This window comes from Hyperolius riggenbachi, chromosome 10 (genome assembly GCF_040937935.1).
Source record: "Hyperolius riggenbachi isolate aHypRig1 chromosome 10, aHypRig1.pri, whole genome shotgun sequence".
In the NCBI taxonomy this organism is placed as follows: Eukaryota; Metazoa; Chordata; class Amphibia; order Anura; family Hyperoliidae; genus Hyperolius; species Hyperolius riggenbachi.
In genome coordinates, this window is record NC_090655.1 from 161,803,570 (window position 1) to 161,819,656 (window position 16,087).

Consider the following 16,087-nt stretch of genomic DNA (forward strand, 5'->3'; position numbering starts at 1 on the left):
ATGTATAACATCTTTATTTTTTTCATCTATGGTTCCCTTTAAGGTGAACCTGTCAGCATTACAGTGGAAGAGCAGAGGAGGAGTCACATTGCATCTTGTGATATTGAGTAATGGTTAAGGGCTCTGCCTCTGACACAGGAGACCAGGGTTCGAATCTCGGCTCTGCCTGTTCAGTAAGCCAGCACCTATTCAGTAGGAGGGAGCTGTGGTAGACAAGAAACGAAAAAAACCACAGAGACACCGGGAGCCCCTATAGTGTATTATCTTTGTGAACCAATATAGAAAAAGATGAAATATTACTCACAAGTGTGGGTTGCTGATAGGCAACCACTCAAGTAGGCATGTGGGGAAGTCCCGTCCCCACTCGGTCTTTGGGATAGATGGTCGCTGCTCCTTTCGAAAAAGTCTTTTCACCACAAGGATGTGGTAAAAATAGCACTCCTACTCTGTGAGATGCTATACGTAAATGGAAAGGCTGTAGGAGGCGCCCTTGTTGTGGATTTGGTGGTGTGATATAAGGTGCAGTATATAATGGAAAAAATAAATAAATAATAAATAAACCGCCTACCTTATGAAAATGACACTTCACTCAGTAGGGATGCTGAAAAATATTTATTTGTAGAATGCACTCAGGACAACGCGTTTCACGGCATAAACCGCTTCATCAGGTCTATATACAGTGCTTAAGAAAAAGATATAGCAATAGTGGACACTCAGTACGCTGCCATACCATAAACATAATTACAACATAATAAAATTATAAAATACATCTTATATAAAATTCATAAAATGTATGTGAAAATACATAGCAAATACGTTTGGTATAAATAATTGGTTCAATATCTTATAAAATAGTGTAACACAGTTATGCATACATTTACATGTAAAAAAATTCAACTTTAAGTTACTATCTAGCCGAAGATTCGGATCTATTAAAATTCAGAGTAAAACATAAGAGTAAAACATAAGAACTACATGAGAAAATCAGCTATATATATATAAAAAACCATTCCTACGGAGATGATTGATCGGCACAACTGCAGTAAAATTATATGGGAGAGAGCATGTGGATAATTGAATGTATGCAGACAGTAGATAAATGTAGCCCCTATATACTACTAGTGTTCTAGTGACGGTGTAGAGGAGTAATGAGCAGTAATGAGCAGGATAGTCCTTGCATAGAATTACTAACCTGATAGTAGGTGTGGAGGGACTGGGCGCCAAGCCGAACTGAGGCAGAGCGCTCATAAATATAGTGAGTCTCTCTCCGAGCTGTGGGAGAGAGTGAGGATCGAGCGGCGAGGGGATATGGGGGCGGGCATTCCGTCGAGTGAAGACTATCGCGGATTGGCCGCATGGATAGTCAATAAAGGTAGTCAAGTGGCTCCAGCCTATTGGGAGGTGTGCCTCCGTGTGTGTGACCGGCCCGTCATATGTCTCAGTGGGCGGAGGATAGATGTGGCCGTATGCAGAAAGATATTGCGTGCTCTGCGCATGCGCGGGAGTACGTCGCGGCCATTTTGTGTATGGGCAGGAGTCAAAGAGGGATTAGATGTAGGTGTAGGATAGCGGAAATGTCAGATGGGTAGGGGGACGTTACATACGTGCCCTCCCCCGCAAGCGTGGTTAGTAATTCTATGCAAGGACTATCCTGCTCATTACTGCTCATTACTCCGCTACACCGTCACTAGAACACTAGTAGTATATAGGGGCTACATTTATCTACTATCTGCATACATTCAATTATCCACATGCTCTCTCCCATATAATTTTACTGCAGTTGTGCCGATCAATCATCTCCTTAGGAACGTTTTTTTATATATATATATATAGCTGATTTTCTCATGTAGTTCTTATGTTTTACTCTGAATTTTAATAGATCTGAATCTTCGGCTAGATAGTAACTTAAAGTTGAATTTTTTTACATGTAAATGTATGCATAACTGTGTTATACTATTTTATAAGATATTGAACCAATTATTTATACCAAATGTATTTGCTATGTATTTTCACATACATTTTATGAATTTTATATAAGATGTCTTTTATAATTTTATTATGTTGTAATTATGTTTATGGTATAGCAGCGTACTGAGTGTCCACTATTGCTATATCTTTTTCTTAAGCACTGTATATAGACCTGATGAAGCGGTTTATGCCGTGAAACGCGTTGTCCTGAGTGCATTCTACAAATAAATATTTTTCAGCATCCCTACTGAGTGAAGTGTCATTTTCATAAGGTAGGCGGTTTATTTATTATTTATTTATTTTTTCCATTATATACTGCACCTTATATCACACCACCAAATCCACAACAAGGGCGCCTCCTACAGCCTTTCTATTCAGTAGGAGACCTTTGGCAAGTCTCCCTAACACTGCTACTGCCTACAGAGTGCGTCCTAGTGGCTGCAGCTCTGGCGCTTTGAGTCCGCCAGGAGAAAAGCACGATATACGTGTTCTGTGTTTGTTTGTTGTTTGTTTGTTTGATATTAAAGTGTGCTGCAGGAGCAACCAGGTGATACCTGACCACGCTACAGAGTTAACGTACTTGGATTACAAGTTTTGCATCAACTCTAATTCAGAGTTCATTCAGCTTTAACATCAAAGTGCACTTAAACAAAGTTTGTAGTGGGAAGGTGTTGATGGTATAGAGGGGTGCATCAGTCACTTTATATTTTATTGTGTTTATCTTTATTTTGCTTTAACCCTTTTTTTATCATTTGCTTTATCTTTTATTTTGTTTGTTGTTTTGGGGAGCCCAATTCAGAGGGAAGGTATTTAGAGTAGAGTGTATTCAGTGCTACAAATACAACCTTAAAGAATCTACAAAATCTTGAAGCAAGGTGAATGTCCTGAATGGGACCAACCAAAGAGCTGTCATCTATTCAGTACCATATTGCACACTGTCATGAGTTTCCCCTAAGGTTTTGATGAGCAATATAGATTGGACTTAGTGGCAAGGGACTGAGAACTGATTAGGTATTGGACTGAATTGCTCAGTGGACCAGCCCATTTCCCCAGCCCACGCCCAACATCGGTACTGTGAATTGTATATGCTGTAAAGTGGTTGATTGTTGTACAAGAAGACCTATTGTAGCTCAATATAATTTCTGTTTAACCGTTTTCATCGACAGGTTTTACCCGTGAAGACCGGAAGATTGTGTTATTTGATCTTTGATGCAAGGAAAGTGTATTTTAACATTGAAGTGTACTTGATTGACTCTTTTGTACAGTGGCCACTGTTAGGTCACGAACAAATATTTGATAATTTCATCTGAGTCAGTGTCTGGTGAATTCCACCCAGCTGAGAGCCTGGTGCTAGTGGATAAAGCGGTTTACACTAATTTATCTTACTGTGTGATATTTTGATTATTTCAATTTACATTACCATGGAACCACGTTGCAATCTGATCTCCGTTCTTGTCCAGACCAGCACGTAATGGTATTTGCTCTTCTTTAAACCAACGAATGATAACTTCCCTTGATATTGGTCGAGCTGGTCGTTCCCATACATTCCTAAATATAGGAGACCATAGATTTATTATGCAGTATAGGCAGTTAAAGACCTGCACGTCACATAACACATTTTAATTTATTATTGATTGAAGGACATAACTTTAACTTGCGTTTATAAGACAAACATATTGCAGCATATATCAATTTACTTTTCACAGATCACAAAATCTATTGATGACTACAACATTCACAGGCACATTTTATTAGGCAATCAGATATGTTTGCAGTAAACATACACTGGGGGTAGCGACAGAGGAATCATGATCTTTGTACAGCACCTCGGAATATGTTGGAACTTTATAAATCAATAATAATATTCAAACAAAGCTGCAACAGGATCAGTTACTTTAAAAAGTTATATCCAGATGCTATATAATGCTAAACTCATTTGCAATGGTTTAAGTAGGGATGATCGGAAAGTGTAATTTCCGTTCCGCCGGAATTCCGGCAGAACCAAATTCCGTCGCCATTGCATTCCGGCGTAATTCCGCGTTCGGCCGGTAAAGATAAAGGTATTGCAATGGAAACCTCGCTTTTGCCAAGCGTAGGCCATGGGACCTACTTACTGGCTGTTCCACGGGAATTTTTCTTTTTTTGCGCCGCAGGAGTTGTCGTAACTCGCGTAGGCTATGGGACCTAGCTGTGGTTCCACGGCGGTCATTATAAGTTTGGTTTGGAGCCGCAGGAGTTGTCGTGACTCGCGTAAGCCAGGGGACCTAGCGGTGGTTCCACGGCGGTCATTATAAGTTTGGTTTGGAGCTGCAGGAGTTGTCGCGACTCGCGTAAGCCAGGGGACCTAACGGTGGTTCCACGGCGGGAGTTGTGGTAGGCCATGGGACCTACTGGTTCCATGGCGGTCATACAAAAATTGTGAGTAGCTGGAGTTGTCGTAGGCCATGGGACCTACTGGTTCCATGGCAACCATACAAAAAATTGTGAGTAGCAGGAGTTGTCGTAGGCCGTGGGACCTACTGGTTCCACGGCAGTCATACAAAAATTGTGAGTAGCAGGAGTTGTCGTAGGCCATGGGACCTACTGGTTCCACGGCAACCATACAAAAAATTGTGAGTAGCAGGAGTTGTCGTAGGCCGTGGGACCTGGGTCCATCCGAAAATGGCGCAGGGAGAAAAATGGCGCACCGTTCTGCCGATAAATGTATCATAAAACGCTATTTACCGTTTTAATGTAAATACAATAAAACGGTAAATTTCGTTTTATGCTACATTGATTGCAGAGCGGTGCGCCATGATAAACATGCAGGGCTGGGGGAGAGAGGCAGCGGGAGACTAGAGGGCATAGGCAGCGGATGTATGCAGAAGCATACGTTACCTTATCCTGGGCCAGTGATTGCTCCTTCCCTCCGCTCCTTCCATTCGTTTGCTGTAGTCCCGCAGCCGGCCAATCAGCATGCGGAGACTGAAGCCACATGGTGATTGGCCGGCTGCAGGACTACAGTAAACGAATGGAAGAAGTGCAGGAGCGGAGGGAAGGAGCGATCGGCGGCCGGGACAAGGTAACGTATGCTTCTGCACACATCCTCCCCGCTGCCTATGCCCTCCAGTGTCCCGCTGACTCTCTCCTCCCCCGACCCCCGCTGCATTCTTGAACAATTATAATGCTATTTAGCGTTATAAGTGTAAGGCACACTGCCTGCGCCATTTTTTAACACTTATAACGCTAAATAGCGTTATATAATGTAAGTCTATGGGGCGCCCTTTGTATTCCCCTGGCGCTGTGCGCCATTATTAACTGTCACGGTCGGACCTACTGGTTCCACGGCAGCCATACAAAAAATTGTGAGTAGCAGGAGTTGTCGTAGGCCAATTATTGTAGTCAGTATAATAGTCAGCTTATAAATCAGTGAGAGGGGCCTTGTATTTGTCACTGATCCATGACTCATTCATTTTTATGAAGGTTAGCATGTCCACATTGTCTGTGGACAGACAGGTCCGTTGGTCGGTGACCACCCCACCTGCAGCGCTAAATACTCGCTCAGAAAGAACACTGGCGGTGGGGCATACAAGGACCTCCAGTGCATACTGAGCGAGTTCAGGCCAGGCATCCAGTTGTTTGGTCCAATACTCCATGGGGTCATCGTTGCTCTCCATATAGTCTGGAGCACTGACCGACCCTAAGTAATCATTCACCATACGGGCCAGCTGCCGGGGGTGACCACTTTGTCCGCTGGTGGTGCTAGGAGTATCTTGCATTGGCTGGTAAAATTCCTTCAGCATACTCAGCAGGTTCACAGATTGGGTAATGTTTCTGCTGCTGGGAGTGGGACCAGCAAACTTTTGCTGAGTATGATGATGACGAGGCTTGGTAGCTTGGGCCCGGGATACAGGTGCAGGAAAAGCATCTTCTACCCAACAAAGAAGGGCATCCCGGATCTGGCTCATCCTGGCGTCTGCTTGGGAGGGGGGTATGAACTGGCACATTTTCCACTTGCACCGTGGATCTAAGATGGTGGCCACCCACATGTTGAGCCTTGATTTTAATTTTTTAATCCGGGGGTCTTTACGGAGGCACTGGATCATATGTACAGCCATGGGGAAGAGATGTCTGCCATGAATCACCTCTTCCTGGCTGTCAGAACTGTCGTCGTCATGCTCCAGCTCCACGTCAAAATCTTCTTCCCACCCCTGGACAATGGGTTCTTCCACAAGCTCTGCCTCCTCATCCAGGACTGGAGCATGCCCACTCACACATTCACTTGACTGGCCACTGTTCAATAGGGCTTCCTCCCCCTGTTCGACCAGTTTGTCAAGAGCCTTTTCCATCGTGAACACAAGAGGGAGCACCTCCGGTATGCTGCAGTGCTCATCACTGACCACTTTTGTTGCCTGCTGAAACGGCTCCAATACTTTGCACACCTGTCCAATCAGCTGCCACTGGTTCCCAGTGATGCAGTCCAATGGCCCTGTTCTGGTGGAAGATGCCTCAGACAGGTATAGCCTGACCGCCATGCGCTGCTCCCACAGCCTCTCCAGCATGTGGAAGGGGGAGTTCCACCGCATTGGGCAATCTGAAATAAGCCTGTGCTGCGGCAGGCTATGGCGGCGCTGCAGCAGTTTCATGGCTGCGGTGGCAGTGGCGGAGCGACGGATGTGGGCTGATACCTTTCGTGCTGAGGCCACAGCGTCTTTCAACCAGTCAAAAGTGTTTAAAAATTTCTGGACTACAAGGTCGAAGACGTGGGCCAAGCAAGGTAAGTGGGTATAGCCACCTACCGAAATGGCGGCCAGCATGTTGGCACCATTATCGGACACCACTACACCTGTGGCCAGTTTTCAGGGGGTCAGCCACTGCCGAATCTGATTGTGTAAGGCTGCAAAGATTACAGATCCGGTTTGCCTGTTCTCCTCCATGGATTCCATTTTCAGCACTGCTTGGCATCGATGGTGCTGCAGACCAGTGTAGGAGCTGGGAGGGTCAGCAACGGCAGACTGGCCCTGAACAGAATGGGTAGCAGAGAGAAGTGGAACAGGCCTCCCCTTCAACCCACGTGGCGGCACCACCAGCTGAGATGCCCCAGAGCTTGCACCCTCCTCAGCAGCACCATGGAGGGTGACCCAATGGGCGGTAAAAGTCAGATACTTTCCCTGCCCATGCCTGCTGCTCCAGCCATCCATGGTGAAGTGCACCTTTCCACCGACAACGTGATCCAAAGACAGTTTGACACACTCCCCGATGTGCTGGTGAAGGGCAGGGATAGCATTCCTAGCAAAATAATGGCGGCTGGGGATCCGCCATTGTGGAGCAACACTGTTCATCAGTCTGTGGAAGGGGGCACAGTCCACAAACTGGTAGGGCAGCAGCTGTTGGCCAACAGCCTTGCCAGGAGAGCGCTATTTTTCACAACTAACGGATCAGCTGCAGGGTGCATCTGCTTCCTCTGCAACATTTCTGGCACAGAGACATGACGCTGGAACACTGGCGATTCAGAGGACACCAAGGGTGATGACGATGTGCTTGCTGAGGTGTGGAGTCCTCTACCAGTCTGACTTACAGAGGGAGTTGAACAATAGGACTGAGCAGGTTGGATAGGGACAGGAGTCACAGGACGAGTAGAAAAAAAGAGGAGGGGCCTGTTGCTGTTGCTTTTCCTCCACCCATCTTATTGGAATTTTTCACATGTTCAAACTCCCATCTGTGGTGGATGCGTAGATGGCTTATCAGCTCTGAAGTGCCGAACCCGCTGCCTGATTTGCCTCTGCTCACCGATTTATGGCACACAGAACAGACTGCCCTGGATTCATCCTTTTCCAGAACAGTGAAATTATTCCAGGCAGGGGACGTGCGTGCATGTCCAGCAGTGGTGCGAACTGTTTTAGCACCTCGATCCCCAGCATTGGACTGTTGGTGGTTACTGACAGACGGAAAAGCAATTGCAGGCTACTGTTGGCCAACCGTCTGCTCTGTTTCTACAAACTGCTCACGCCTGCCAGTGCCCAACCCAGATGGCAACCACGTTGGATCAGTCGCCTCATCAAAAATATCAGCCAGTTCAATGAGTGACTCTTCTCCTGGACTCTCCTGGCCACAAAACACCTCTGTAGTCGACAGATGTTGACTGGTGGTGGTTACACTGGATGAAGCAATCACAGTGGCCATTTCTGTCACCACAGAACCCACCACTTCTTGGGAGCTTGGTCCCATGGTCTCCTCCAATGCCTCCTCCCAAATGTTCTCCACATCTCTCTCAGCGATGTTGGTGTGCTGTACTTCTGGAGCAGAGTACTGGGAGGAAACAACCTCGTGAAGAGAAGCAGCTGCGATCGGGTTCTGGTCAGGAGGAACCTGGCGGCCACTACTGGTGCTCCTGCCACTAGCTTGAAGTTCCTCAGACTGGATAGAGGGTTCCTGGTCTGGGATCAGTGAATAATGGCGCACAGCGCCTATGCATAAAAATGGCGCCGCATTAAAAAGATACGCTTATCGCTATTTATCGTTAGTACTGCATAATAATGGCGCACAGGGAAAAAAGAAGAAAAACGGCACACACTAACGTTATTTATCAATAGTGGCACACACTAACGTTATTTATCAATAGTGGCACACACTAACGTTATTTATCAATAGTGGCACACACTAACGTTATTTATCAATAGCGCCCTACGTAAGCCAAACTGCAGACGTTATTTAACTGCAAAACGGGGAATGGATTTAATGTAACACTGTCAAGGTTAGGGTTAGGCACCACTGGGGGGGGGGTCTTTAGGTTAGGCACCACCAGGGGGGTCTTAGGGTTAGGCACCAATCAGGGGGGGTCTTAGGGTTAGGCACCAATCAGGGGGATCTTAGGGTTAGGCATCACCAGGGGGGGTCTTAGGGTTAGGCACCACCAGGGGGGTCTTAGGGTTAGGCACCACCAGGGGGGTCTTAGGGTTAGGCACCACCAGGGGGGTCTTAGGGTTAGGCAACACCAGGGGGGGTCTTAGGGTTAGGCAACACCAGGGGGGGTCTTAGGGTTAGGCAACAGCAGGGGGAGTCTTAGGGTTAGGCAACACCAGGGGGGGGGTCTTAGGGTTAGGCACCACCAGGGGGGGTCTTAGGGTTAGGCACCACCAGGGGGTGGTTAGGGTTAGGCACCACCAGGGGGTGGTTAGGGTTAGGCACCACCAGGGGGGTTTAGGGGTTAGGGATAGGTACAGAGAGGGTTCTGTGTGTTAACGGTAAACAACAATAAGGCTTTAACGTTAAATAACAATAAGGCTTTAACGTTAAATAGCGATAAGCGGCAAACGGATTAGCAGCAACACCGTGCGCCATTATTCGCAGGCGCCATTTTCAGATGGATGCTCCTGGTCTAAGTAATCGACAACTCTCTGCGCCTCCTGCTCTGTCAAAATTTTCCTGCGTGCTGTGCCAGCGAACATAGGGAAGACATTTCTGACCAGGGGGAATGCTTCCTGCTGCTGCTGCCACCCTCAACCTGATAACGTACTTGCCTGATCCACCAACACCACCATCACTCCACTTCCTTTTAGGAGTGTCAGTAAATTACTGCTGCTCTCGCTCCATTGTTTTGGGGCCAAAAACTTTATTGGAGAAAGGAGTATGAGCGACAGAGCAGATGGGATCACAAAATAAGGGGATGAAATAAAGAAAATAAAAAAGAAAGAAAGAAAGAAAGAAAGAAAGAAAGAAAGAAAGAAAGAAAGAAAGAAAGAAAGAAAGAAAGAAAGAAAGAAAGAAAGAAAGAAAGAAAGAAAGAAAGAAAGAAAGAAAACAAACAAAAAAAAATTGAAAAAAAAAACTTGCACCACACTCACTCAACTAATCAATCACTAATCAATCAATCAATCAATGAACTAACTCACTCTCACTCTGTCAAACACTAATGCTGCATACACACTTGAGATAAAAGTCTTTGGAAAAGGCAAGATCACAGACCAATTTTACCCCATTCCATGTAGTATGAGAGCCATACTCTACACAGTCTATTCTATGGAGCTGCACTCCCCATCAGATAAAATCTTTGCAGGATGCTGCACACAAAGATGCCCATACACACTCAAAAGATCATTATCTGCAAAAGATCTGTTCCTGCAAAATATCCATTCCTGCAAAATGCATTCATAGTCTATGAGATCTGCAGATTATCATACACACCTTGTTTAACAGACTTCATCTGCATATCTCGCAATCATCTGCAGATCTGAAAATCCATCCTGGTGGATCTGATCTGCAGATGATCTGCAGATGATTGCCTGTTAAACAAGGTGTGTATGATGATCTGCAGATCTCATAGACTATGAATGCATTTTGCAGGAATGGATCTTTTGCAGGAAGAGATCTTTTGCAGACAATGGGCTTGATTCACAAAGCAGTGCTAACCTACTTAGCACGTCTAAAGTCTTTAGACGTGCTAACCAGGGTGTTAAGTAGGTTAGCACCGGATTTCTCAATCAGATCGTGCGCAAAGTTTTGCGCGCAAAGTTCTACGCGCGCAAAGTTCTATGCGCTCGCTAAGTCCCATAGGCTTTAATGGGCACTTCGCGCGGAGCGCCCTGCGCTCTGTGCAGTGCGCGCGTAAAGTTTTACGCACGTAAAATTTTACGCGCATAAAGTTTTATGAGCAAAAAGCTAGTTTAGACGTGCTAAGGGGGTTTTCACAGGCGTGCTAACAGTTAGCACCGCTTTGTGAATCAAGCCCAATGATCTTTTGAGTGTGTACGGGCATCTGTGTGTGCAGCATCTTGCAAAGATTTTATCTGATGGGGAGGGCAGCTCCATAGAATAGACTGTGTAGAGAATGGCTCTCATACTACATGGAAGGGGGTAAAATTGGTCTGTGATCTTACCTTTTCCAAAGACTTTTATCTCAAGTGTGTATGCAGCATTAGCCTGCAGCTCTGCAGTACTAGCACACTACACTGCAATCTATCACTCAAACTACAATCTACCTCTCTCACAAGTCACAAATACAGCTAGCTTACTACTACAGCTCACACTCTAAGGGCTGGTGCACACCAAAACCCGCTAGCAGATCCGCAAAATGCTAGCAGATTTTTAAACGCTTTTTTTTATTTTTATGAGGCGTTTTGCTAGCGTTTTGCGGATTGCTGCTGCGGTTTTCAGTATAGTAGATTTCATATATTGTTACAGTAAAGCTGTTACTGAACAGCTTCTGTAACAAAAACGCCTGCAAAACCGCTCTGAAGTGCCGTTTTTCAGAGCGGTTTGCGTTTTTCCTATACTTAACATTGAGGCAGAAACGCATCCGAAATCCAAAAAATGCCTCACCCAGGCATTTTTCGTTTCTGCAAAACGCCTGCCGCTCTGGTGTGCACCACCCCATTGAGATACATTGACCAAGCAGATCCGCAGCCGCAAGCGGATCTGAAAACGCCCAAAAAGCCGCTCGGTGTGCACCAGCCCTAAGGGCTTGATTCACAAAAGAGTGCTAACTGTTAGCACGGCCGTTTTCATACGAATTTTCGCATTGCGCGCTTGCGAATTTTCGCGTGAAACAATAACGTTTTCGCGCGAAATCGGTATCGTTTTCGCACAAAAATTCGCGTTTGTGAAATGCGAAAATTCACGTGCTAACAGTTAGCACTCTTTTGTGAATCAAGCCCTAACTCTTTCTCATAGAGTCTTTAAAAAGACTCTTGGTTAATATATAGGGCCTGATTCACAAAGTGGTGCTAACAGTTAGCACGCTGGTGAAAAGCCCTTTATCATGCCTAAACTCGGTTTAGGCATGATAAGTTTAGGTGTGATAAGTTTAGGTGTGATAAGTTTAGGCATGATAAGTTTAAGCGCCAACTGGGTTAGTACAGAAGTGCACAGCTGATCAAAAGTTTTGCGCTTGCAAAGTCTGGTGCACTTCGCATAGAGTTTAATGGCGCTGCTTTGCGTGCGGGACTTTGCGTGCGATCTAAACTTATCTAAACTTATCATGCCTAAACTTATCATGCCTAAACTTATCACGCTTAAACTTATCACGCCTAAACTGGCTTTTCACCAGCGTGGTGCAATGGTTATCACGCCTAAAGTCTCTAACTGGGTTAGCACCGCTTTGTGAATCGAGCCCATAGTCTTGAAAAAGACTTTTGTTTTATGTTAAAACAAATAGTATGGGTCTGTCTCTCCTCTGTCTCCAACACCAGACTGAAACCCACAAGCTTTGTGACTGCACACTTCTCTTATATACAAAATGGGTGGGATAGGTGCTGCTGATAGGTAGCTAGGGAGCTGGTTGCTAACGTAGGATTGGTTGGTAATTCTTAAGGCTCTAATTGGTGCAGAAATTCCTATTTTCATGCAGAAGTCTGTCTACGGTGTCTACGGTGTCTAGGCGGGTCTTCTTTGTGACTGGCGTACAAAAATTTGCATTCCGGCGGAATACGTATAATTCCGCGGAAATTCCACCGGAATGCTAGAGCAATTCCGTTCCAATGCGACGGAAGGGAATTGACAATTTCCGACCAGAATCGTGGAAATCTAATTTCCGTGGAATCCAGCGACCATCCCTAGGTTTAAGGAATTTTTCAAATGAGGAGCTGACCCCATCCTGACAACCCCACTTTGTCATCACTACCACTACTAAATATATGTTTTAGTCATCTTTAGTCCCAATGTTAACCCATCCATCATAGCTGCAAAAGAGCAACTAGAGTAAAGATGACATATAACATGCCATCAGTGGTGCTCGTAATGGCCAATTTCGCCTTTGGGTAACTTTGTCATAATGTGATTGAAATGTAGAATGCATTGCCACAGGATGTAGTTAAAAGTCTAAATGCAAATTCTATATCTGCATTTAAAGAGGGCTTAGATGCTTTCCTTGCATTGAAAGGCTATCATTATTAGGTAATGCACAGTGGTGTTGATCCAGGGATTTTATCTGATTGCCATTTGGAGTCGGGAAGGAATTTTTTTTCCCTTTTGGGGCTAATTGGACCATGCCTTGTAAGGGGTTTTCACCTTCCTCTGGATCAACAGGGATATGAGGAAACAGGCTGGTGGTGTACTTTATTTTCTGGTTGAGCTCGATGGACGTATGTCTTTTTTCAACCCAAATAACTATGTAATTTTGACAAGGATCGTAATCAAAATAAAGATTCTGAATCGGAATTACACTTAATTACAGGCGTAATTTAGACTTTAAAAATAGTTGCACTGTACATATATATACATGGTGTGTGTATATATATATATATATATATATATATATTATATATATATATATATATATATATATATATATATATATATATATATATATATATATATATATATATATATATATATATATATATATATATATATATATTATATATATATATGTAGGAATATCAGCAGCAGGGTTGCTTGAATGTACCACCAAAATTAGATTCGGGTCCGGGGCAAATTCGGATTCAATTTTGACCGCGATCACCGAATTTGATTCGAATTCGGTTCGTGTTCGGTAACAAAATTCGGGAACAAATTTGTGTTCGCAAATTCGGATGCATTTTTTTTTTAAAGGGAAATCACATTTAAATAGGTGTAATTAAAAAAAATGTGATGGAAAACTTTTTTTCTGCATTTCTTGTTTATTCTTCTTCACCGTCTTCACCTTCTTCTTTTTGTTCTCTCCATCTTTTTCTTCACCGGCTTCTTTTTCTGTTTTACCTTCTTCTTTCTCATCATCAATCATTATTATCATCTTCATCATCTTCTTCTTCACTGGCATCTGGTTCTTCAAGTTCTTCTTCTTCACCTGGTTCATCTTCAATTGGTTTTTCATCTTTTTCTTCACCTGGTTCTTCTTTGTCTTCTTCTTCTCCTTCTTCATCATCATCTGGTTCTTCTTCTTTATCATCTGTTTCTTCTTCTTCTTAAATCATCTGGTTCTTCTTCTTCGTCTCCATCTAGTTCTTCTTCACCTGGTTCTTCTTCTTCTTCACCTGGTTTTTCTTCACCTGGTTCTTTTTTTTTTTTTTTAAACAGATTTTATTGAAAAGTTTTCAGAAATGTACAACCCACAAAAGGACAGAATTGGGAACAAAATAGAATATTTCAGGTGAACCACTAAATGATTGATTAACAGACCTTATCAAAATAGAGGACACCTTTGGCTGAATCATAGACTCTGTAACATAAAATAAAACACCTACCCCCTCCCCCCTTTACCCCCCCCCCCCACTACCCTCTCTCTCTGTGCAGACCGATAATAATAAAAGACTTGGACTGCAGTCATTGATTATTATCAAATAGTAATGCCCTGGCTCCAAGTTTATGCATGTTTCATTCATAGTTGTATAGTATTTGCGTTTTGCGGGACTTCTGGAGACAATGCTTAATGGTGTTTTTTGTATTCAAGAGGACCTAGAGTACCTCCCAAGTCCTCCAAACAGTACCAAGAAGTCAAGGCAAAGTGGCCCATTAAAATGTTAATTTCAGCTGGGGTAAAGGTATGAATGATGTACTTTCTCCATAGTTTGAAGAAATTTTTTGTACGAAGTTCCAAAGACTCAAAGGTATTGAGTTTCTCCAGTGTGAAAAGGGTGAGTAGCTCTTTCCTTAAAGTGAACCTTAAGTCTGGTCAAAAAAATTAGTTTAACTCACCTGGGGCTTCCCTCAGCCCCCTGCAGCTGATCGGTGCCCTCGCAGCTCCGCTCCGATGCTCCTGGACCCGCCGGCGACGACTTCCGGTTTCGTCGTCACCGGCCGACAGGCATGGGAACGCGAGTGATTGTTCGCGTTCCCAGCTGCAATAGCACCCCCTATACTACTATTGTGGCCTTCTTGCCGCAATAGTAGCCTAGGGGGTGCTATTGTGGCTGGGAACGCGAACGATCACTCGCGTTCCCATGCCTGTCGGCCGGTGACGGCGAAACCGGAAGTTGTCGCCGGCGGGTCTAGGAGCATCGGAGCGGAGCTGCGAGGGCACCGATCAGCTGCAGGGGGCTGAGGGAAGCCCCAGGTGAGTTAAACTCATTTTTTGGGCCAGACTTAAGTATCCCTTTAAAGCTGAGATTGTAGGATGTTGCGAGGTTATCCAGTTTTGAAAGATTACTCTCCTTGCAGATGCCAGTATTATATGAAATAAGTCCGACTGTCTCAATTGTGGATTATCATCCTTACCATCATAGAAGTGAAATAGACATACCATTGCATTTTTTGTGATAGATTTACCACACATATTATTTGCAAAATCTAAGACTTTGTCCCAGAAATGATCAATAGCGAATCAGGACCAGATACAGTGTATTAGATTAGCGTGTGGATGCTTACATTTGGGACATTCCGGACTGTAATGGGCAGGTGGAATACGGTATTTAATATTGAAAGCATATTTTGCTCTGTGTATGAATAAAAAGTGTGACATCCTAAATTGTTCATTTTTTATGTGATTTCTGAAAACCTGGAGCCCTTGCACTATTTTATTCTCAATATCGTCCTCACCCAAATCTTCTTGCCATTTTTAAATGCTGATCTACTAAAATGCTCCTCCTCTAAGTGTGCCAGTGCTCTCGCAAAGTCCGCTAAAGTTTTCAAGGCACCCCCTGGATTAATGAGTTTATCAAATACAGTGGGTAGGGCAATGCTCGCTATGTCTATTAGATGTGATTGGACCATTGATTTTAGTTGCATGTATGGAAGGAAATCAGCTTTTGTAATACTATACTTGGCCGCCATTTCTCGAAGTGTCAACCATTTTCCTGTTTCTATATTAAACAGTTTCCCGAGTTTGTCTATACCTTTGAGATTCTAGTCAGAAAACTGTTTCTGAGCAATACTTGTTGGATAGTGCGGGTTTCCCCAGATAGGCATGTATTTTGATACATGGCATGGGAGGTGTAATTTCTTGCGTATTGCTCTCCAGGTTTGGACGGTGTCCCTAAATATGACATTTTGTCTTAAACGTAATGGTAGTTCAAATATCTTAGAGTGCAGAAGGCCAAGAAGGGACCAGGGTTTTGCTATTTCCAATTCTAGTGATAGGTTTGAGTATTTACTTGTGCCCTTAATCCAGTCCTGAATGTGGCGTAGAATAGAAGCTAGGTTATATTGTCTTAAATGTGGTAGTCCCATTCCACCTATTAATTTTGCCTTTTGAAGTTTTGATAGGCTA

At 44.1% G+C, this 16,087-nt stretch overlaps 1 protein-coding gene across 1 annotated transcript in view; it reads right to left on the reverse strand.

The window, feature by feature from the left end:
- SH2D4B (SH2 domain containing 4B) overlaps positions 1–16,087 on the reverse strand; it is a 1,318,135-nt gene that overhangs the window by 179,981 nt on the left and 1,122,067 nt on the right. Inside the window, exon 8 of the mRNA XM_068258963.1 lies at positions 3,389–3,516. Within this exon, the coding sequence (XP_068115064.1) occupies positions 3,389–3,516 (128 nt within the window). The remainder of the gene's footprint in view (positions 1–3,388; positions 3,517–16,087) is intronic.